At 51.1% G+C, this 24763-nt stretch overlaps 1 protein-coding gene across 1 annotated transcript; it reads left to right on the top strand.

Annotated features, from left to right (window-relative positions):
- Positions 1-21860: 21860 nt before the first annotated feature.
- NGA_2126800 (transmembrane protein 97) lies at positions 21861-21980 on the top strand (the record flags this gene model as incomplete). Its single annotated transcript, XM_005854801.1, has 1 exon — positions 21861-21980. A coding segment is annotated over one exon (120 nt), but the record flags the coding sequence as incomplete, so codon positions are not given.
- Between the last annotated feature and the right edge of the window lie 2783 nt (positions 21981-24763).

The following is a 24763-nucleotide window of genomic DNA, read 5'->3' as shown; positions in this document are numbered from 1 at the left end:
CTGAAGGTGATCTTACTGGGCTCAAATTAGCATCACTTGAAAGGTTTTTTCTTTCTTTGAGACAGATTCCATCAAAGCATGGTGCAAAGATATACTCAAAAATTCGGGCTGCTTTTTCTTCAGCTCATATCTTTGCACCTACCATCTTAAATGTTCAATAATTTTTGTGCGATAAAGCCATGAGACCTCTAATATCTTCCCATCGTATTCATTGCACGTTCCAATCTTTCTCCGTAATGACTTTCCATGCTCGATGGCATGCTTGAAGAGTGCCCCTTCGTCAGTTCCGGTAAGCGAAAAATCTGGTGAGCACAACGGTTTTCCGTACTCACTCATCCCATAGGTACCCCTAGATGAAGAAGAAATTGGGGGGACGAAAGTTACAAAAAATCGAAGGCTTAAGATAAATAGTTAACTCCAACAACAGCTCCGCAAAACACAATTTAATTTTAAGAAGACCGGGAAAGTAACAGAAGCGAGAGAGTACTACAAATGAAAAGCACAGTAATTGACGCACCTAGGTAGTTCAGATGATCTGCAACATCCAAGTCGACCAAAAATTGATCCGAGCACTGAAGGTCCTCACCAGAGTCATTGCAAACGATGTAAGAAGTTTGGTCTTCGTTGTAGAAGACCTCGAAGGGTTGGTGGTGAAAACCAAAAGCTGAGACGATGGCGGAAGAAGGCCGGAGAGGGACATGGAGTGAGGTAGCGAAGAGATAAAGAGAGTGCACCTGGATTCGTATTCTGCTTCCTAGTTTTCCAGGTGCACGCACACGCCTACACTAAGGCTACAACTCATTCCCTCTCCTTCAGTACGTCTCAGCCCCTCTTACACACCAAGCCTCAAAACGTACCTCTTGGGGGCAGATGAGGCACCGGATCACGATGATGCACGAGCCGGTAGAGAGGAAAATCAAGAGACTCGGCGAGCGACGCGACGAAGGTAGCGAACTTTGAGGGGTGAGAGAACGTGAGAAAAGATTCCATGGATGTCTGGTCAAAGCGTCGACGGGGATGGCGAGCACAAAGTCAATCTGTTCCACCACGTCGCATTTCCGGCTGTCCTCCCTTGTTCATCGTTCAATCCTTACCTGTTTGTTTCCGACGCGAGGCTGCCCGAAGTTGACGACCCGCCGAACATTGTACGAGAGAGACATAAGATCGACCATGCAATGGACTGCAATGGCTGCTCCGAGGGAATGACCTATCGGCAGAATGCGATCAGATAATGAGGAATGGGGTAGATTCTCGAATGAAACCTCGGATCCAGTATCCCCGTTTTTCTGTCTCCGGAAGGCTCCTCCTCATCTCTATTATGCTTCTCGGCCAGTCAAGTACTCTTGCCTTGTTTCCCTACCTGTAACCCAGATCGGTGCGTCTGGATGTTGCTGTAAAAAGTATTGCACAAATTCCCGGACCTGGCTTCGAAGTTCCAAGTATGCGGTGTAGAATCCCGTGTGAACCTGACAACCCTATGATCAAAGTAGAGAATTGGGGAGGCAACAAGCAGCTATGTAAGGTGAAAGTACCTTCCTGAGATTCAGCGTGGTCCGTTTCCATCGCGCAAACATCTCTTTGACGGAGTAATTTATCTTGTGATCGCAGATCTTCGATTTCCTCATACTCCTTTCCTGCAGTCCTGCTTTTATCCTTACCTCACATCCGTCATGAGGAAAATCTTCTTTCTTAAAGTCTAAGTTGGCCATCCATTCTACTATGTCATCCATGGACGTGCCAGCAAACGCCACCACAAGGGCTCCTAAATTTTCCCGCCGACCCCAAATAAGGTAAGAAATTGTCGTGCATGCAATGAGCGACCCAATAAGCTCACACCTTAAATATCTTTCCTGTGCTGACCACCTTACCTTCGACTGAGTTGTAACCCACAAAGCCATCCCCGTCAGGAGCAGAAATGCGCCTCACTTCCGTGTCCGGGTGTCGGGAGCAAGTACTGCGTGCAGACAAAAAATAGAGGTATAATGAGCATATATGGGGGTGCCCATGACGTATCACGCCTTGACTTGACTTATGAATTATTTCATGCTAGACATTTTAAGCCTAGAAGTACCTGCAATTCCAAGCCTCACAGGCGCTAGTTTTGCATGAATACGATGCTTCAGCATAGTCCAAAATTGTCCTGACAGCGGTTATATTGTAAAGGCGGCGATTTTGATCCGAGGGAGATGGGGCAGGAGTAAATGTTGGAGCGCTGGTAGCAGAAACGAGCACCTTTTGTACATCGAATGCAGGATCGTATATGAAGGGAGTGCACACAGTTGCACAGCAGAAACACTGGCTTGTGGCATTATTCCAGCTGAAGAAGAACGGCGCAATTTTTCCTCCTACAAGGGAGCAATACTCATAACAGTCATCCTTCGTCTCAATAGGTTGCAATTGACGATGATACGTGTCTCCGAAGGAAAGAACGTCCTGGTTTATGGCTAGGTTCATTTCAGGATGCAGCGACAGACGACGATTATCAAATGGCGCTAGCTGACCACCTTGTGAAAAGCGCTGTCCCGGGGCAAAGACAACGAAAGATTGTGTAGGATTGACAGAAGGAGCCAATGTTGGAGCGCAAGTTGCTGGCTTTTCCTTTGGATATCGCGCGCGCAGGAGTGCGGGACTCGCTAAAGGGGTCACACACCAGGTGGAAGTTGCGTTGTTCAGGTAAGCAAAAGCATCTACCACGAGATGCTCAGGAGCGCACAAATCAATGTTAACCTTGACTCGAAAGCGGCGTTTTGACCGCCTAGAAAAATCAATGTCCAGCCAGTAAAGGGCTGTGGTTCCGTCGATGTTTCCAACAACCTCAGGCGGCATGTGAGGTTTGATTGACGGACGGGTCGCTGTCCGTCTCACAGACATCCCGCTTGGCAAGGTCATTTTAAAATTTAAGTCACTGATAGGATCTTTAGTGCGAAGTATTACGGATATCTGAGCTTTACCCTTCCCAGCTAAGACTCCGTGTTTGGTGTTGGGATGCGCCTTAGCACGTATCGCTAGGCGCGGACATTGCTGGGAAGCCGTAAGTTGGATACTAGCGGTGCTCAGCTGAGAAAGGCATAAGACGAGGATACCGAGGACAAGCTGTATGATGACAAGGGTAACAGAAGAGTACTGCATCAATCAAGGACTTTGCGATAAGAGATCGACCGCTGTAGCACGAGGAGGAGAGAAACAGAAGATGTAGCAACGGAAGTCTGATGAGCTTTCTGGAGGTATCACACTATACATTTGTTGTCGCGCAAGGATATAGGAAATTGCAATGAAAGAAGTCTTAGCACACAACACAATGTCGTGACATTCGAGTATACACGTATGGTAGTGGCTGGCACTGGGCAGCCACCTTTCAATCCATATAGTCAGCGCAGGCCGTGGTAACTGTTCTTCTTCACACAAGTGTAAATAAGTTTCTTTCTTACTGTGATGAGCTATTAATTGTTGTTGTGTTATCCTTCATGCGATTTAGAGCAGGCAGATCTCTAAAAACCTGCACAGTAGGTAAAACCGTTTGCATTAACGGGCGTACCGTGTGAGGCCCGCTTATTTTATAGATGGCAACGGTTTCGGGGTCGTGCTCTGATCCTGACCGAGAATTTGCAGCACAGCGAGGACTGCGAGCCACACAGAACGTATAGTCACATTCAGAGACTCTCTGACATTTTTGATGATGAATAAGGTGATACTGATTTCGGGAGCATGAAGATTGATTTTTCAATGTCGATATGACGGTTCCTCACCGATAAGCGAAACGACGCCGCGAATCATTCCAATTTCCGAATTACAAATCCGTGTTCATGATCAGTTTAAGCAGAATTTCGGTTCACTTCTAAAATTAATATGTTAAAAATGAGCCGAGTTAGCGTTTCTAGTCATTGCAAGCTTCCGTGGCATCAACTTATTATCAAAACAACATTAATGGTCCCATTGCGGGTCAAACAGTAAATTTCTCGTGGCTCCTGCTCCAGTAATGGAGCTTTGTCGTATTATTGATATAAGGATTGATGGAAGGCAATGAAATTCGGAACGAGGCTAAAAATCATTGTTCCTTCTTGTCCCCGGGATGTGTTATAAAATCTAGCTGTGCAACGCGGCTGTATCTTAGAACTATTTGTAATACTTTTTATCGCAAGCCTGTAAAAAGGAGGGACAGTAGAACGCGGTTTTACTCTCTATGAAAAATGCAAAAGTGAAAGCTCATAGAGGCCATGCCCCTATAAGTTAAGGTTACAGGATAGAAGAATGCAACCCAAATGTGGAAATACATGATACAGTTCTATATGACTATTATAGAATGTCTGTTCAACGTTTAAAGGGATTCGACCGGATCAGGCATTGTCTCAGCTTCAAGTCAGCTAAATATATCAACTAAAGAAGAAAGAAGCCTACCTGATGGAGCACGAAGCTATACTGGAACACATTTTATTCTATTCTGTTACTATATTGACGGCGACGCTTTGAACAGTCTCATTTTGTTCTCAATCACGCGTTGCATAGCTTCGCCAGTCGTTTGCATTAATGGTAACACGTCCTTGGCTTTACCCTCGCGAATCACCTGCATAGCTGCCTCCCTGACCTCGGTGTTCACGTTAAACTTGCAGATCGCACCAATGGCGATGGTTGCATGCACCACTTTTGGAGGAAGCCCGGACGCTCCATGTAAGACAAGCAATCGATCCGTAGCCGCCCGTATATCTGCCAGCCGGGCCAAGTCGAGTACCGGCGGATTCGTCGCATATCGACCATGAACGTTTCCGATTGTCACCGCCACCATATCTATGTCTGTCTGTTCCACAAAATCTCGGACCTGGAGAGGATCAGTCATTTTTGCTTCTTTTTCCTGGACGCTCAGTCCGTCTTCCTCCCCGGCCAAGCGACCCAGCTCTGCCTCTACAGGAATGCCCTTACTGTGTGCTAGTCGTGTCATCTGTGCGGTCCATGAAACATTTTCCTCATAAGGTTTCGCCGACCCATCGCACATAACAGAGTCAACCAGCTGAGTTGCCTGCATCGTAACGGTGGAGTGTTGACGCAAAATATGGGTGACTGAAAGAGAAATTACTCTGGCATATTAAACTTCACGGGAGTCGATTCGATTCTTGTGGATTTATAGCCAGAAGAGTCGGTGTAAGCTTGTACGCATGATTAACATGTGTCATTTAATGCCACTCACCAGAACTTGCTCTATGACGGCTGCCTCATTCGCATGGTCGAGGTGCACTGCGATCGTATCCTTCTCCTTGGAACCTCTCATTGTTCCCATTTCTTCCACAAAGAACCGCCCGGCGCGACAGAGCTCCAGGAGAGGCTGTCCACCGAATTCGAGTGATGATGGATGGACTTGCAAAATCGCTGAGCTGTTCGTTGCCGCCGCGGCACGAACAACGGCTCTGACTCCTTCAAGGTTATAAACATTGAAAGCCCCGACGGCCTCTCCTTTCGCACGCGCAGCCTCCAGGAGATCGAGAGTGCGGGAGGACGAGGCGAAAACGGGACGTGTGGGAGTGACACACGAAGCTAAAGAGGTCTTGGAGTCGGATGATGGAGGCGTAGAAGTGGAGGGAGGGAAGCATAGTTTTTGAGCTGCCTCAAACAGCGCTTGCGAAGAGCCCACGTTGCCAGGAAAGACGACGTACTTGGAAATAGAAAAGAGAAGAGACGTATAAGTGAACGAAAAGCATTTGATCGTCACTCGGTAAGCAAAGACACATAGGCACGCGCACGAATCAGTTTCTGTGCGTCACTTCGTACCTTCATACCCGGAAACTTGCTCTCTTCTCCGCATTCCCACACAGGAACACCGGGTAGAATTGGTCCAAGCACCATGGCCCTCTTGAGACCCAGGCCCTTGACCGCCACGTCATTTGATGTAATCCCTCCTTTGGCAATGAGAAAAAGGGGTCTGATGCACAGACAGATCATCAGACAATGTGAGAAGACGTACAGAATGACAATGGGGGTCTAGGAATAATGTAACACTTGGCATTTATTATCGATAGGCATGACATCCCTCTGACGCCCTTGCCCGCCATAGCGAGTTCCTGATCAACGACAAATGATGGTGTAAAGTCTCTCTTACATACACTGAGCGCAGGAGCAGGACATAGGGAATTAGTGCATCCTAGGCGCTAGCATTGCTATCGAGAGATAGACAAACGGACTTCCTTGTTTCCCTTGTACTGCAAGTTCCTTTTGCTTCTCCTTAGGTTTTCATGTCTCCATACGCGCATGACCCTACAGTCATATTCCATCTGCTCCCATTTCCTCCGCGTCTCTCACCTTGTGCGCAAGTTTTTAACAATCTCGACGACAGAGTCAGACACCTTCATCCCTGAGATGAGACCACCTGCACCGTCTTCTTGACGAAGCTGATTTTTAATAAATTGAAAGAAAGGTATAATGAGAAAGGAACCTAGCGCTAAGCCTAATAATAATGATATTTTAAAAAAGAAGGATGAGATCATAACCCACCTGACGGCTCGTGAAAATAACGACATGCTTTCCCGCATTGATCCCTTCTTCAATAGCAGCAGTGACTCTCTCCATCTCCCCTAGGCGCGCTGTTTCATCCTGGAAGAGCGTGTCCACACAAATTTCGATGCCCTGAATGGAAGAGCAGAATAAAAAGCGTCGAGGTTCAGATTCTTCCGCAAAGCAATACAATTATACAGTATGTCATGCCTTGGACACCCTTCCCATGCGGGCCAATCCGACATCAAAAAGCCTGGATGATTCCAGGTCGTCCAGTGGACCTCTCAAAGGATACATCAACGACGCCTTACGTGCCCAGCATGCCGATATTCAGCGTTGTCCCCCCCCCCTCTTACCCTACTGACATATTCTTACCTGGAATTGCTCCTTTCCTCCGTTTTCCAGGAGGAAAGAGAGTTGCTCCGACGATTTGGGTACATAAGAGCCTACCACTATCAGGCCTCCCTCGGCGGAGGGGACATGGGAAGGAAGATCGGGAGGAGGGCGGAGAGCGGAGGCTGGCAGGGGAGGCAGAGGAGAAAGTCCGGCGCGAACGGCGACCCAGTCTGCAGCTGTGCGATAGCTTGGGAGAACAGAGGGAGGAGGGACCCCAAAAAGAAGACATGGTCAGGATGATGGTTCAGTCTTCGAAAGGCAAGGAGATGTCGGGAATCAATGATAAACCAGATCACATTTTCCCACAAAGTTAATCAGTATGCAGATTACTAAGGATATTGTAAACAGCTGACGCCGAAATGCAGCAGGAATGTCGTATCCATCCCTCCCATTCGTTCACTCACACCATCCGGATCCCGGGCTCGCCCTCCGTCGACCCCTCCAGTCCTGCGTCTTCTGCCTGGAGGCTACCCAGTACTACGCATTCTAAGTCCTCCCTCGTCACGGCATTGACCACCACATACGTGCCCAGACTGGTGGTGTTGCTTCTGGCAAGGCTAAGAAGCTTATCGCGGACGCCGGTGGGACCACCGCGGCTAGATTTTGAAAAGAGAGAATAGAGCCGGTGGAGGAGAGAGTGAGTTTCGCGACGATTGACTTAAAAAACTTAAGAGACTGACACGCACCGGATGTCGTCTAGGGTGATACTAGCCACGTCTTCGGCCTTCACGCCTCCTCCAAGCTTCTGTGCGACCTACGAGGAGTCATAAGATTATAACAGCATGTTGTCCTCTTTTTCATGGTCCTTTACTCTTACTCAATGTCCTTCACTTTTCCCTTCAAATGTCCTTTTGTGGTTGCGATTCTTAAAAATCAAAGTGCATTTCATGTCACGCCCAAATTTGGACGTAATAACAAGAAAGAGGCAGATAGGTAGGGGAATACGTGGGAGGGAGGGGGGGAGGGAGGGAGGAAGGGAGGTAGAGATAGAAGTGAGAGAGCTGTCTGATTGGACCTACCCAATCCTTCAGGTTCGAGGTGGAGAACCCAAAGGCCTTGTCCTGCGCAAACGGCGTCAGGTGCACGGGAAGGACGGAGGCAGGGGAGGTGGTCATGTAATGCACGTCGTTGATCTACTCAGAAAAGAGGAAGGACAGGGAGAAGAGGGCATGGCTTCAGGGTACAAAATTCATCGGCTCGTGGAGGACGGCGACAGCAAATACGGGACAAAGACCTGAGGATGGAAAGCGTGGCATACCGTCATCCGACCCCCTGCCTGGAAAAAGGGTGCCACCAGCGTCAAGACACTGGTTCCTCCGCAAAGCATCCTTCCTTGCGATCCAGTCCCTTCTTTATCGAGGGGAGGATGCGGACAAAGGACCTCGACGTCCAAAGGAAAATGTCCTGTTCGGGCCCGGAGGGAAGGGGAAGGGCGATCGGACAAGGAAAGGGGAAAAGGGGTGAGAGGGAAAGAAGTCATGGATGGATGGCAACCATGTTCTCTCTTGGACAGTCAGAAGTGAGAAGAGGGAGAACGCCACGTACCACGCAAGGTCGAGTCCGAGCGAGAAATGATTGTTACCGAGTCTTCAGAGCGATTCAGCCGCTGCATGTGGATGATCGAGTCAGAGAGTGGTCAAATTCCTCCGAGACATACGTAGCATGGGCGAGTCAGCTGGCACTCGTGAAGTACGGATGAACAGCCAAAGATAGATGCGGTAGAAGGAGCAAAAACAGTGCAGCACAAGAAGAGGATCTCAGAAGAGCAGGAATCGTAAACACAAGAAGTCGAAGAGCAGACAACCAGGAAAAGAAGCAGGAGCGAGCGTGCGAGTTGCCAAAGAGGAGGAAAAAGCACAGGAGAGGGTCGAACAGGGAGCAGGAGTAGGTAAAAGGGAGTCTTTGAGGAATCTGAACCAAGACTAGTACACGAAACGGGCAAGAGGATGGGTACCTTGAGCGCGGCGTCGAGGCCCGTCCGAATCTCCCGCAAGACGTGCTCGGCGTCTCTTGCTGACAAAGCCCTACAGGGAAAGAGCCCAAAGGACGAGATGTGAGACCATTGAGATATTTTCCTGAAGGAAAGCGTATCACTTCCATCCTTCCCCTCCCTACAGCCCATCTTCCCCTCCAGCACGGCCTTGCACACCGGATGTTCGAAAGGAGAAAGAATCCTGGGGTGCTATCATCCTCGATCTCCCGAGCGAGAGCCTCCGCGGTCCATTCCGACAGCACAGGAAAGCCTTGCACGCTCTGCGTGCCGGTGGGATCATCTGTGAAGAAGGAAGGAGAAGACGCGCGATTGGGATGGGACCGTTATGTCACATTTTGTTCATGAGGCATGGGGGTCGCGTGTAGCCCCTGTTCTTGCTACTCAATCAGCGTCGACAGGCCCTTCTTCCTCGCGACAGTCGGGGTGCAGATTCGCTTACCATCGACAACCACCAGCTTTCTGCGTCTGCCACCCCGCGTCGATTGCCGGAGGTGCTCCTGAATTTCTGGCAGAAACGATGATGGAGGTCGGGGTAGCGTGGATAGCAGCGTCTCAAGAGGGAGAGGCTGTGGGGGTGATGAGGGGAGGCAAATGGTGGGAATTCAGGCATCAAATGCATAGCAGAGCGACTGGCTTCCCTACCGGAGTCGATGAGGCCGAAGAGTGAGAGAGGGGCGCGGAGGGCGGTCGAGAGGGAGGACGTGGCAGTCGAGGGGGCGGAGCCCGGAGGTACGACAGGGTGGACCTCGGGGAGCAGACGTGCAGCTTGTTTCTCCGCGCAAAGGCTGAGAAAACCCGTGCTAGATGCATATGCTGCTGTTGCCGTTGCGTTAATACACTTTCTGGGCAATTTTTCCAAACTTGGCATCCTAAAAGCCTTCTGCTTGTCTGCGCCCGGCTGCCAATGTACGACATCATAACTATGAATCAGGTAAATATATGCAACAATAGCAATGTCACCACACTTTTAAAATGCCACGGCTGCGGGGCGATTCTCCGTTAGGGAAGGTTGAGCTTTCTGTGACCGTGAAGGAAAAGGGTGGAATATAGCTGAGGTAGTGAGGGAGTTGACAATACAAGTCCTCCTGTCCGGGCATCCGTCCGAACACTTACGTCGAGCATTCTTGTTACAAATGACGACACATTTCTGTTCCTTCAGCGCAAACCGATCAAGGGGCCTTTTGGAGCATCATTGATCGTTCAATTATTTGTAGAAATAATTATTAGAGCGTGAGGAGCGGGAGGTGGTTGCGTTGATGAAGTTTGGAATCTTGAAGGGTTCGTAAAGCAGTGTTAAAAACATAAATGACGTGTTTGTGTACTCAGCCACAGGGATATCTGCCATATCCCTTTTCGCAGAGATATAGCTGCATACACGAGGCATGGAAGGTGTTGCTCCAGCTGGCAAAATAAATTACGACATGAATTAATGGCGAGCTGAGCGATACGCATACGCCAGCGCACTCAGTCCGCTCGACCCTCTCCAGACGCAAAGAAAAATACACAATTTTGCACAATATTCACACTTATGTACATGTGCTTTCTATTGTTTTACCGCTCATCAGAGTACGCCTTTTTAAAATGGTATTGGATCAAAATCTTCACCTGTCTCCACACTCCCCTTCCCCCCTTTTGCCTCTGTCCTACATGATCTCACCTACAGAGATAGGGAAAAAAAAAAAAAAGAACCTACCAGCAGCAGCAGCACCCTGTGCATGACGATGCAGTTGACACCTTGTTCGACATCTTTGGAGGACAGATTCCTTTGGGCACCGTGAAGGCTGTGTTGAACAGGGAAGGGGGGGAGGTTTCCAGGTAGGGAGGTAGGCAGGTCACTCTATCGGCCCCCCGAATAGGATGTGAGATTGAAATTGTTGTTATGCATAATAGGATAAAAGTAACATATAAAATACTCTGGAGCGCAATATCGGTTGGACAGGAAAAGAGGGATAAGGCCGAATTAAAAATGGCAGTAATGTTCGAGGGGATTGATGCGTCCATTGTCTCCGTCATCACACAGGGCATTGGATGCGCTACTTTTGGTGGCTACGGACAAGGAAGTCATCCTCCATAACAGTAACGGTAACGTTGTCGCAGAAACGACTGAAATAAAGGAACGTGAGATCGGAACAGACGACGAAGTCTCGAATTTAGAGAGGGCGGACAAGAAATCGAGAGGGAGGAAGGAGAAGGAAACCGAAGGGGAGCAAGAAAAGGCAGGGGCGGAGCAGGTGGAAAGGGAAGAAGACTATCCTTATGGGATTAGAGAGGGAGAGGCTCAGCATGGTATCCTCGAAGAAGGGGAGGACGGCGATGGGCCGGCCGGCCTGCTCAGCGATCTGGCGAATGAGGGAAAGACCGAGGGCAAGGCGCAAGCCTTCACGAGCCCAGAGGTTTGGGAGAAGGTCTGTGGGATGTTTAAGGGCATCTTACCCTTGCAGGCGCTGCATAGGGTCTATGGAGAGGCGGAGGGGCTGGAGGGGGCTGTGCAGGTAAGAGGGGGGAGGAGAGCGGGGAGGAGAAGGAAGGGGGAGAGGGTGTCTGATGTAAAGGAGGAGGTCTGTGCAGAAAAGAGGTGAGAAAGGAAAGTGTTACGGCAAAAAAGGTGGAGGAGAAAAAGAGGAGTAGGAAAAGGATGCATGCATGTGGAGAGGGAGATGGGGAAAGCCGCATGCCGGCAAAGACATTCATTGTCAAACATTTTCACCAAGACTTGACCACACCAACAGGAAGTAGAGAGGATGCTACTCTTGGATGAGGACACAGGAGACGAAGAGGAGGAGGCGGTAGGAGAGAAAAGCGTGGGGGTGGAGGAAGAATTTTCCCCTTCCTTCGGTCGCGTCCCCCACGGGGACGAAGAGCGGGTGGAGGCAAATCCAAGCGACGCGTTCGACGCGGCAGGCGGGGGGGCAGGGAAGAGGAACGTGGAGGACGCGCTGGATTCGATGGCTGTGTTGTTTCCCTCCTTACCCCGGGACCTTCTTCGAGAGACCCTTGTCCAGCACGCAGGTACTGGAGCGCTTCGTCCGTCCCTCCCTCCCTCCCTGCCTTCTCTGGTCCCTCCCTCCCTCCCTCCCTCCTCTCGTTCCTCCCCTGCTTCCTTACCTTTGTATTTGCTTCTTTCCTAATCTTTTCCCCCTTCTCTTCCTTCCATTTCTTTTCCTATATCATTTCTTTCTCCTGACTTTCCCCCTGTCCCTCCCCTCGACGTGTCGTTGCCTCCCTCGCCCCTCCTCACCCACCCTGAGCGCCTCACCGACCGTCCTCCCTCCCACCCTCCTCCCACCCTCCTGTCTACCCTCCCTTCCACCCTCTCTCCCAAGGCGACATGGATGCGGCTGCCTATGACCTGGTGGGAGGCTCTCCTCCCTCTCCCTCTGCCCACTTCTCTTCCTGGGAAGGTAGATTTACGACGAAGGGAGGGAAGGAGGGAGGGAGAGAGGAGTAGAATAAACAGAGAGAGAATAAGGGATGGGGCCCTATTTAGAAATCACATCCACGCGCGCGGGCCTTGGACTGCCTCACGTCCCCGCTCCCTTCCCCTCCCTCCCCCTCTCCCCCTCCCTCCCCCTCTTCCTCTCCCTCCCCCTCTTCCTCTCCCTCCCCCTTCCCCCCTCCCTCCCCCTCTCTCTACACCTGGCCCATGCAGTTCCCAGCCGCGGAACCCAAAACAGGCGGCACCGTCAGTCGGGCGAGGGCACCCTCCTTCCTCCCGCCCTCCCTCCATCCGGCCCTCTTCCCCTCCTTTCCTCCACCTCGACCTCTCCCTGGGCGCCTCCTTCCTCGTCTTCCCCGCTTCTTCCTCCCCTCGCGCGGCCGCCCGCCCTTGTTGCCTCCTCCTTCCCTTCCCTTCCTCCGTCCCCGAGACATTCCCTATCGCCCTCCTTGCCAATGGAGCGTCGGACGGGACGGACTAATAGGGTGGGGGAGGGAGAGAGAGAGAGGGAGGGCGGGATGGAGGGAGGGAGGAAGGGAGGTGTGCAGGCTCAACGCACGCGTGCCCGCGGAATGGCGTGGTTGGAAGACGTCTACGGGGGAAGAGGGGGTTTCCAGAAGGAGCTGGTGCGCTCACTGCTGTTGGAGGTGAGAAGGAAAGGGGGAAGCGAGGGAGGGGGGAACGAACGACCTCCTAGGGTGGTGGTCGTCCCGGACACATCGATTCTTCCTGGCCCGCCCAGTCATTCGACCCCTAATCCTCCCCCGAAACCCTAACCCTAACCCTAACCCTAACCCTAACCCTAACCCTAACCCTAACCCTAACCCTAACCCTGACCCTAAAGGATTGATTCTCCCCGGGCCGCAAAGTAATCCGACCTCTCAACTGAAGCTTGCACATTTTCTTCTGTCCATCGTCCCTTTTTCCCTTCCCCTCAGGTCCACGACGGCGACATGAGCATGACAGAGGCCTCCCTTCTGGAACTGGACCCAGAGAGGGCGCAGCAGTGCCGTCGAAAGTGGGAGGCAAAGAGACAGGAGGCAAGGAGGGAGGGAGGGAGGGAGGGGAGGAGGGAGGGAAAGAGGTAGGGAAGGCTAGGTCGTGTGGACAAGTCAGTGACTGCACGAAGGTACAAGAATGAAAGAGAAATAAGGGAGGAATCGAGGGAGGGCGCAAGGAAAAAGAGGAAGGCAACAGGGGACGAGGGACTGAGTAGTGCTCTCTGGCCCTCCACCACACAGACATCCTTGCTGAAAACCATCTCCCTACCCGCGCTCTCTTCCTCCTCTTCATCCCCCCCCAGCCTACGGGTCGACATCACCAGCCTTATCCCCTAATCCCGACGGGAGGGGAGGGTGGGAGGGCGGGGGGGAAGGAGGTGGCGATGCTTCATCGAGAGGCGGCGAGAAGGGAGAAGATGGAGATGATGGGCGCATTTCGACTGGCAGCAACGGCCTACCACCGCCACTCTTCCGCTGCAGGTAGGATTTTTCTTGATTTTTATGAGCGTACGTGTCCGCAAGAGAGAGACCAGGCGTCGATATTTCTGGGTACATGAGGTCGTGCAGGTTGTGAGAGGTTTACGTCATTCATTGAACGTCGGGAGCGTCCAACTGGAGGTCTGCTTTTTGCGCAATACGGTGGTCCCCTTGCACGAAAGACGTGTATATTATCTTCGATCAGTTATGCCGATGGCTCCCAGAAGTCCTCTCACGACTTCCTTCCTTCTCATCCTTCGGCTTCCGATACCCCCGGTCACTCGCCTGCTGAATCTCGCCTTATCACTGTGGCACGTGTTCGCAAACAGGAGTGGCCTCCGCGTCTGGGTACGCGCACCGACAGCGCATGCAACACTATCACGCTAGGCAAGGAAGACGTTGGGAGCGGGGAGAGGGAGGGGGTGCTACCGGGGAAAAGGGTGGCACGATCGACACAAGGATTTCAGGCGCTGGTTGCAGTATGTGCTCACTTTCACACTGTCATGTTTTCTTTCCCTTTTCGTCCCTTTTCCTCCTCGACGCAGGGCTGCCTGCGCCCTTCTCCAGGAAACTTGCCCGGCCTTGGTGGTTGGCGTGGTGGAGGGAGGGGAAAAGGGGTTGAGAAACAACACAGGAAGCCTTGTGGCTCAACGCGTCCTCTCAAGGTAAGGCAGGACGGTGATGACAAGGAAGGGAAGGAGGAGGACAGGTGGGACGCATGACAAACAACAACGCATCCTTCTCCCTTCGCTCGCTCAACTCCCTTCTTCCTCTCGCTGTTTCTTCCCTGCAGCCTCCTCCCTGACCTCACCAAGTTGAGCGTCGATCTCCACGGTCTCCGGGTCTCAGAAGCTCTCTCCCTCCTCCACTCCCTCCTGGCCATGTATCCTCCCTCGCTTCCCCCCTCCCTCCGAAGTTTTCGCTTCATCACGGGGAGAGGAACGCATTCCGAGGGAGGGCGATCCAGATTGATGCCCGCCCTTGTCGCTGCGCTGCACCGGTACGAACAGCCTCACGGGTCAGGAGAGGGAGGGCAGGCGGATAGGAGAAGGACAGTTAAGGTGTCGGTCGACTCTTCGGAGGGCGTAGTGGTGGTAAAGTTGGACAGAAAATAAAGCGTAAATTCCCGCCTTTTTAAATTTTTAGAATGCCCGATGGACGTCCTCTTCACGACGTATGAGACTCTTTTCCCCCACGAGAAAAAAAGGCTCAAAACACAATCTGTAGATAATGAAACTCGCGTACGCTATCAGGCGAGACAGGATAAGGAATCCTTCCCAAAAGTTTGAAAATAAAGAATCATCTGCATCGATCTACGGCAAAGTATGGATGGAACTAAGCATAGGACACATGATAGTTGATGAGTCAGGCACGTTTCTTCATTCCAATGACCCTTTCTTCCCCCTGGATGCGACAATCCTTCTCACAAGTTCAAGCACAAAAGTATGGTAGTCGAGAAAGACATCAGAATTCGCATATGTCGCTTTTCAGACGCAAAAAGCTGTACTGTTGTGATTTTACACACGGGGTAATCGATATACGATCCCCCACAAAAAGGGCTGTTGGCAGGCTTGATCAATTTGAGCGCTTCATCGCGTTCCTCCTTTCCAATCAGCCCTTCTTCCTTGACTTTAGAGCTCGTCTTTGCTCTCCTTCCTCCGTTCTCCCTCTCTCATTCGAACTTGCTCTTCGATCCTTTCCAAATGGCGGCGGACTTCCTCACCCATCACCTCGGGGGAAAACCGTCTCAGCATGTCCCGCCTCGCTTCTTTTCCTTTCTCTCTTCCTTCCTCCTGATGGCTGAAGGTATACTGAAGGAGGGATATTAAATGGGAGAGAGAAGGACTCGCCCATCGATGCCCCTGGGAGACGAAAATACGCAAAATCATGAGGGAATAAGATCACTGAAGGGAAAGAAAGAAACTGCGGCCGACATCAGATAGAGAGGGGGAAGCGGCAGGAACGAGACGTGGAGATGTAGAAAGCGAAAGGGGAAGGGAGCAAGGGGGGGAAAGAGGACGGATGCCTACCTTGAAGGGCCCATTCCGAACCTCTTCCAATCCCTCAACGTGCAACGGGTAGCTGTTGGCGGGTGTCATGAACTCGGTGGGGCCTGCGGGAAGGGGGGGGGAATGTAGGTGGGTACCAGGAAAGGAACAGGTCGAGAGTATTTCCGGGAATTCTTATTCACCGTGCCAAGCGGGAGAAAGACAAGGAAAGACAGAAAGGTCGAGAGTAAGGATATAATGAAAGTAAAACGTGGAAGATAAATAGGGGGGCATGGAGGAATGGAAGGAGGAGAAGGAGAGGATGGACGCACCAGACCAGTTGGTAGCAATGACGGGTTTGGCCATCGCCATTGCCTCTACATGAGGCCGACCCCACCCTTCTCCTCGGGAAGGGAGGACGAAGACGTCTGCGGCCTGATAAAGGGCGAGGAGCTGGAGGGCTGGGGAAAGGGATTTAGTAGAAAGGGTGAGAGGGAAGGAGGGAGGGAGTGACCGAGAGGACGAGGGAGGGGAAGAGTTACAGACAGCCTGAGCACTTGGATGCCTACCTGTGGCTCCGCTCATAATGTGGACTGCAGGCAGTTCCTCCGGGTATTTCTTTTCGGGGAAGTATTCCTTGGCAATCGCTTTCACGGGGGTCTCAAAGTCATCCGAACTAGGCAGCAGAGGCCGGTATGGAGCGTACAAGTAGGGAAAGGAAGGGAATAAAGGAAGGGAGAATGATCCAGGAAGTTCTCAGACGAGTCTGTGTGAGAAGATGAGGATTAAAAGCCTTCAACCATTTGAACGAAACAACGCTAGGAGATTTTGATGCTACTCGCCTTCCTTCCCCTCTCCCCCTCCACACACGCATGTCCAAAACATTTGGATAGGCACGTAACCAAAGCGAACACCTCCATCGCTTCGCTCCCTCCTTCTCTTTACCCTGCGGCCCCCTTTTACCTGTGGTAAGCGTTGGTGAGCAGTAGGAGCGCTACGTCTTCCTCCTCCGGTGCGAATGCTTCGAAATACGCGCGCAATAGGAGGTCAAAACCTTTCCTCTCCTCGAACTTGAAGATGGACAGGTACAGAAAAGAGGAGGGAGGGAGGGAGGGAGGGAGGCCGGAGGATTGTGGAAGGGAGAGAAGGGCAGGGTTCTCGGGAGAGAAGAAGTCAGTGTCGATGGGCTCGCCTACCACCTATAGGCAGGGAGTGAGGAATGGATGGAAGCCAGAAGCCACAAGAATCGAAAGAAAGCGGTACCGAAATCAGCACTCAGGATGACAACGAGGGGTGATGACACGAGAAGACTTAGGCAGAAGGACACCGTCGCATACGTGGAGTGTACCTGGATCCGCTCGGCCTCCACCCCTCCTTCCACGAAAACCCGCTTCTGGAAGGCCGTCGGCACCCATACTGTGTGTGAACACGACTTTAGCTTCTCAATATCATTGCCTCGTCGCCCGTACCCCTCCCCCAGTCCCCGGCCCTTCGCCTTACTCTCGTCCATCTTGTCGCGGCTCATCCTCTCCGCCCACCCCGACGGCAGGCGGTCGGTCTCGAACATGGTCCGGCCCACGCGGTAGAGGGCCTTGCTGTGGAGGGAGAGGGTGAGAGCGGGTCAGGGAGCATATGGGGATAAGAATTGTGTGGACGCCGAAGTATGAGAGGAAAGAGCGCGTGCTCCGATTTGAGAAGGACTTATAGGAGCCATGCCTCGGAGGTTCTGTTCGCCCTCACGAAGAAGCCTTGGAATTGACCTCTTTTTCCTCCCTTTCCCGTCTTTTTACCGAGGAGGACAGCGCGAGGTTGGGTATCGGGAAGGATGCCATGCTCCAGGCTCGGAATGACATATGACGATGCTCTCCTCCAGGGGGGGTCGGGCGTCTGCGGCGTGCCGGAGGAGCTGGGGATGGAAGGGGAGAAGAGGCAAATGGGAAGAGGATGGCGGGCCAGCGCGGCGTATGATAGCATCGGCGAGAGGTCGTCTGGGAGAGAAGGATTTCGCCAGGATGCGAGCGAGTGGGATAGTAGGGTATTGAGAGGGAAGATGGATTACCTGTCGTGTTTCTAGCGGCAGGCCGTCCAAGAAAGGATAGTTGACGCTGTCACCGTGCTGTGTGAAAAGGTCATCCGCATGGGGGAAAGAAAGGGAATGAATACGAAGCTTCATCTCAACTCGAGGGCGTTGCTGGGTTGCAAACTACCTGCTCGATGTGCAGAGTCACGTTTTGAAGAGTCAGTGCTTGGAGGAATCCGATGGCCTGACCCCGCGCGTCCGAGAGATGAGGAACGGAGGCAAGGATTGTGGGGTTGGAAAACGTGAAAGAGGGCCTTAGCACGCAAGGTGTGTTGAAAAAGATGAAACCCACAAGGTACCTCACTACAGTATCCGCCACCGGAGTAAAAGGGGGCAAACCAGTGCACAGCTGGAAGGGATGTCGATCGCTGGAAGAAGAGGAGGACCAGGCCAAGTGCTTGAGAGGGAAATCGAAAAAGAGAACATCACAAATTGAGGCGTGTACATAAAAGGGATATTACTTAAGGACCTACCTAGACCATTCGGACTCATCCTGTGCTTGCCCTTCATAACTATACATCCATTCATACCATGGAAAGCGCCTTCAGGGTCATATGCCTGTGCTGTAGTACGTTATAAGCTATTCAGCTGAGGCAACTTTTTCTTGAACTCTGGGAAACGGCAGCCGCACATTCTTTTCCGTATCGCTATGCCTGAAAAACTTGATTAAGTTTGATTTACTGAGGAGTACAAGCTGACATGATTCCTCGCACCGCAACAAAGCATTCCTCAGCTTCTGACATGTCCAGCGAACTCATCAAGTAAATTGATCCAAAGCTATCCAGCAACTGATATCGATTGAATGAATGTCAAAATTATCACTTTAACGTCCTTTAAAGGTACACGACGCATGTCACGCTGGTAATCGGAAGGGCTTTACGGAGATCAAGCATCCATGTGGCCACCGATCTTACATATTTGACGATGAATGAGTCCTCGAAGACCTTGGATAGGATGCCCATTGACCTTGTTCTTCGTACAAATGCTCATATCGACCACGATAGCTAAATAGCAGTGCTTGAGGGCCCAAAATGACTAGTCGTTCGTTACTTTCAAATCAAAATCGAAAGGTTTGACCATCGCCAAATCGAACAAATTCAAATCCGAAAAGTTCGAAAGATATGAAAGCTTTGTCACTCAACCACAATCAATCCAATGCAAACATTATCACAATTAAGGTTTCGTCAATCAAAGGTTGAATTTGTAATGAGCCAGTGTCTTGACTCATATCTTCAAGGCGGGTCGTCAAATATTTACGTCCCCAAAATCGAGGTTTTTGCGATACGAAGACAACGACAAATATGCCTGATGAGTCAATCTATCCTATTATGAGTCATTTTAGTTGCATATGTCTTGTCTCGTATTGTTTGGATTGAGATAGTAGTCCTTATTCAAGGCGTTTCAGCTGCAGCCTCTGTCGCTCCTCGGTCACAGTAGTATCCATTTTTTTTCGTTCTCAAGCACTCCTTGTGACACATTTCTCGTTAAACTATCTCACCCTTTGAGGGATGTAGATATGCGAATGTTTAATAAGTCATTAGGGAGAAGTGCGCTGGGATTATTTTGGTCATGCGTATCGAAGGAGAAAGTTTGACGGGGGTGGCTGAGGGCACGAAACGGTCGGATTGCATGTCTGTCACATTTTTTTTGGCCCTTCAGGAAATTATGTACAGGAAAAGATGTCTAGCCAAGTCCACATAGGTATAAGTATAAGATTGTAGAAGAGAACAAATGCCGGCATATGATTTAAAACACGCCATATTACTGTTGTGCGGGCTTTTCACAAGGGAAATTTAAGAGAGATTTAATTATTAAGAGAAGTATGTGAGACATGGAGAAGGAAGAATTGGGTGAGCATACGAAGAGGCCACACAAAAGCCATGGACATGATAATTAAGAATGAATCTCGTGCGAGAAGTCACTGATACGTATCAGTGTTTTTCTTCAACCAAAGAATGGAGGACTGCTCGTGAAGTCAGAAAATTGAGGCACATGATATGAGAGAGAAATATTGGACTAGCTGCACTTGGATACAGTGTAAGAGAAATCCATCAGCTCATATCGAGCACCTTGTATGCTGGGAAGAGAAATAGCGTAAAGAAAGAAAAATATTGCTCGACCTCAATAGTGTTGAAGTTTACAAAATGTTTTTCTGTCTTGATTAGTAGCCTTTCTTCAAACACCAAATGATGGACTGTAAAGATGCACTTAACTTTAAAAACGCAGGAGTTCTTAATCGTCTTCTGCGTGATTCGATAGACCGACACCTGCTAAGGAAGACGCTTCTTCTTGCCATGCACTTCCTGCAAAGCGGGCAGAATACTGTAATACCCTCGAATCGAGTCGCAGACAGATGTAGATTTTTCGTGGGGGTTTTAGTGACAACCAAGCAGTACTTGTGATATTTTAGAGACAATGAGCTGCGACGTCGGCAAGAATTTCCAGGTACTTGATAATGATTCCGTTGTTTCCTTCCAAGGCGACCCGATAGCACGCGAGAGCGCATAGGATTGGCACGCAAAAAGCATCGCTTTCCCCCTTGAAAGTGATCAAGCTCGGAAATTCTTTCAGAAATAGTGGAATAAAAGCAAAAACTCATGAAAGAGGCACCTTGGTCGGGGCTGGATTGCTTTGGATAAGGTTGCATGATGGGGAAGAATCCCGAAAGCTTCCTTCATCGACTTGTCTGTCACATTTGTAATACATTTCCACTACGACTTACGTTCCTACGGAGTTAACTTTACATAAAAATATTTGTTTAGAGGGTGTGACGAAAGAAACGAGGTTGCAGCTGCGTCCCAAGCCTTTAGAATTCTTATAAGCGTCCAAAATTTCCGTTCCAGACACCGATTGACCGAGTGCGTGTGGGTCAGCTTTTGAGAATCCGCAGTGCTTTTTTTTCTCGCGAATCATTGCGTTCGGACAGGACGAGCGTTTGTTCGTCTCTTTGTCTACATTGACCGTATCATTACCTCATTGATTTAAACTAATATTTTCTTACATTTTCGCTTGCTTGCACTGTGCATTTTGCTGAAGTGCGCATTAAAATACCTTTTGTCCGACGGATCTTTTCAAGCGCACCAAAACTTTACCATGAGAAGAAGATAAGTTCAATACTCGGGGTAGTATAGAGATCTACGGTCAGTTTGCCAAAGAGGTGGCTATGAATTGACAATTTCATTTTTAACCTATCAGTCAGATGTTCTATAATCTATTGTTATATGTTATTAAAAAGGTAATCAATTGTTCACAAGGAAAAATCAAGCTTACAGAGTGTTTTCAATGACCGTAGAGACAAACGAAAAAAGCAAGAAATTCGTCTCGCTGTCGCCGATAGTGGCTATGGACTTTTTTGCTCCTCCAACATTCGTATGAAATCCGGAGACCCTTCTTTGGGTTGTAAGATAAGTCCCAGTAAATTCATCGTTTTCCTTTTAAAGTAGTTTCCACCATTCCCATTCTATTGTTGACCATATGTCATGGAGCAGAAGAGCAATGTTTTACGAAACCTGAAGCGCATGTCCCTGCGATGCCACGTGACTGACGTGATCGTCCTTTTCACATGATATGCTTGTATTTTGTTCCTGACAATAATTGTTGCTAAATACCACAAGATAAGACACTTCACATTCTTTTACCAGCACCCTTTAATGGGCCTGCAATAGAGAAATATCTGCGTCCTAGAAGCCAAGTATTGAGACTCAATTTGCGTTTGATCCTTTTCCTGTCATCTTGTCATCAACATCGAGATTAGTTACTCTAAGCGGAGGGGCGACTTGACACCAACATGATATGACTTTCCCCCTCATCTTCTAGCATGGCGGACAATTATGGGGGCATGCCTGCCTTTATCCGGTGGCTCTTCTTCTGGTACTTCGTCACCCATATCCCCATCACCCTGTTTATCGATGCACAAAGCATCTTCTCGATGTATCATCCTCCAGCTTTCACGAACTTACTACGGTGGTATACCGAGACTTACGGAGACTTCCTCATGGCAAACCCCCCTCCATGGTTCCAAGCAGTAGTCGCCTGTGAGCTAGTGATGCAATTACCCTTCTTCTTCGTCGCTGCGTATGGATTTTGGACCCAACAAAATTGGCTGCGCCTCCCATGCATTGTATACGGCTCCCATGTCGCCACCACCCTAGTTCCGATCCTGGATGCTTTCGCGCGAGCGCCACACCTGTCGCTGGATAAGAAGATCACGTTGATCGGGATTTACTCTCCATATTTGCTTGTGCCCGTGATGCTGGTGGTAATTATGTGGCGAAATGAAAGGCCGTTTGGCATGGGGTTGCCACGTGGGCATCCTAAGGGAGGAGACGTGAGTAAGTGCCCCTTTGCGAGCATGATGGGCCTCACCGCTGCGGAAGGCTTGGAGGGGCCGGCACAAGATGACGCAGTTCGGAAGAAGGAGAGGTGACCCCCCAAATCGATGGTCCCTCACGTCGGGGTGCGAATCTTGCTTAAAGCACTTACAAATAATTGTGACATATTGCTTCTATGAAGACATTTAAAATGCATTTGCTTCCCCCGATTGAGAAGCGCTGTACTACATCATTTTCAATCCCTCGTTAGCGCCTCCAAGACCCAGTACACGACCCTCTCACTCCTCTTTGTGCTCTCTTGCCTCTTCCCCCTTCATGCCACCCTCGCTCTTTCCTGTTCCATCGACAGTGCCCCGTTTCCTCCCCCCTGTATGATTGAGTAGGGCGGCCGCGGCCATCAAGGGGGAGGTGGAGGTCAAGCGGTTCCACCGCTCCTTCCTCTCTCGCTCCCGCTCCCTCTCCTCCTTCTCCCCTTGGCTCTCCTCCATTTTCGTGGGGCCCACATCGTGACGAGGGCCTTGGAGGGATTCCATTCCTTCGGGTATTTCAGGTGCGGGCGTGGGAGAAGGAGGCAGGGAGGGGGTACCCCACAGGCAGTCGCGCACGATCAAAGCGAGAAGGACGAGGCTGCTCGCTCCGAAAATAAGCCGTGCCAAAAACACCCTTCGATACGCACGTTGATACTCGTCTAGGTAGAGGTATCTGGCAGGGCGGGGAAGCAAAAAGGAAAGATTGAGGGGGAGGGAGGAAAACTGGCAAAAAATCGATCGATTGCGATGCTAACAAACAGCTCTGACCAGCCCATCCCCAGCCCCGGTGCGATCGGCTCGCTACTCATAATACCTGTTCTCCAGGTGCAATGGGAGCTCGAATTGGCTCCTGTTCGGGAAGAGAGAGAGGAAGAAGTGCTGAAGGAGCAAAAAGGTGTCCGAGGAGGCCTGGTCGCGTGTCAAGTCGTCGTTGAGACACACAAACTTGGTCCGTGTGGCCCGGATGGCGTTGAGCTAGGAGGGACGGAAAGGAGAGAGAGGGGGATCAGGGAGAGAGGAGGGGAAGCGGGCGGTGTGAAGGCAGGATGGATGGCTGTAAGAAGAGGGAAAAAGGGTGACCAGGACGGCCAAGGGCCGCGGCGCAGGTGGGAAAGGGAGAGGAGAAAGCCGAGCACAGGAGAAGAAAAGGAGGGAATCCGGGGCGGGCGCAAGAAGCTTCGCGCTGCGAGGAGACTGACCTCCGCTTGAGTCCGGGTCAGGTCGTCACCGATCATCTCAAATGTCACCTGGGGTGGAAGGAAGGGAGAAACGGCGAGGGAGGGGCCGTGAGGTGGACAGAAACGGAGTCGAACCGACAGTGTTAAGGAGGAATCAGGGGCATACAGCCGCAGGGGCGGGGGGTAAAAGGTAAGTGGTGAGGGCGTGGATGGATGACGATATCGACAAGGCTCTCTCAGTCTTGACGCACATCTTCGATGGGTCCTGGCGTCCACGGGCCCTTGCGCCGGACGTTCTTCTCCAAGTCTGTCAAGATCTGGTTGAAGAGAAAAGAGTGAGAAGCGAGGGAAAGCGGGGGCAAGACCACTCTCGTGGTTTGGGGCTCAGAAGGGAGAGGAAGGAAAGGGAGCAGGAATACCCAGTACGAAAACGGGCAATGGCCACTGGAAGGAGAGGAAATGCCCACAGAAGGAAGGACAGACGGGTGAGACGACGACAAGGATGAGGTCGAAAGGAGGGGAGGAAGACGACACAGATTGACGGAAAATACCCTTACAGACCCCACCTGCTGGCAACCAAGGAAATGCTCCAAAGAGATCTTGGTCTCCTCCGAGGGAAGGGCTTGCTCCTCTGCCGGTCTGTCTCCGCCATCATCTCCAGATTCCGCCGTCCCTTCCCTCTCTTTCCTCCCTTCCTTGTCTCCTTCTCCCCCCTCTTCCTCCTCCAGGGGCCCGCTGCCTGGTGCTCCTATTCCTTCTCCCTCCTCTTCCTCCGCTTCTTTTCCTCCCCCTCCTTCAGCCCCGCCCCCTCCTCCTCTTCCTCCGCGTATCTCGTCTTTGCCTCTGCTTCCCAACGCGTCCCTTTCTTCTAATTGCGCACTTCCCCATCCAGCTACCTCAAGCTTTGCCTCCCTCTCTCCCTCCCGGCGTTCCTCTTCCCCAGCCGCTGACCTCTGTAACCGCCGTCTCCCTTCCCTGCCGTCCCCACCACCTCTCAGGCCCTCCCTTCTCCCTCCTCCGAGCATGCAGTCCTTGATCTTCATCAGGTAGCCATAGGTAGGGTCTCGGCCCATGCCGAGGGCAGCCAGGGTGACCAGCTGAGGAAGGAGGGGGAGTGGGAAGAGGGAGGAAGATGATAAGAAAGATGAGAAATCGACCGCAAAATGATAGAAGGAGGGAAAAAGAGGGTTTAGGCAAGGGGATAGAGGGCGAGAAAAAGGAGGGAAGGCTGGCGTGAGACAGGAGAGGGGAAGGATGAGAGGTTCACTTACCTCATTATCGTCCAAGAAGCCATCGCCGTCCACGTCGATATCCGAGTACCACAACGCCTGAAAAAGAGTCCGACGTGGGGGTGACGGAAGGGTAGGAGAGAGAGGA

This window comes from Nannochloropsis gaditana (assembly GCF_000240725.1).
Source record: "Nannochloropsis gaditana CCMP526 unplaced genomic scaffold scaffold380, whole genome shotgun sequence".
NCBI lineage: Eukaryota > Eustigmatophyceae > Eustigmatales > Monodopsidaceae > Microchloropsis > Microchloropsis gaditana.
Note: the sequence above shows the minus strand (reverse complement) of the source record. Positions and strands in the feature narration are given on the sequence as shown.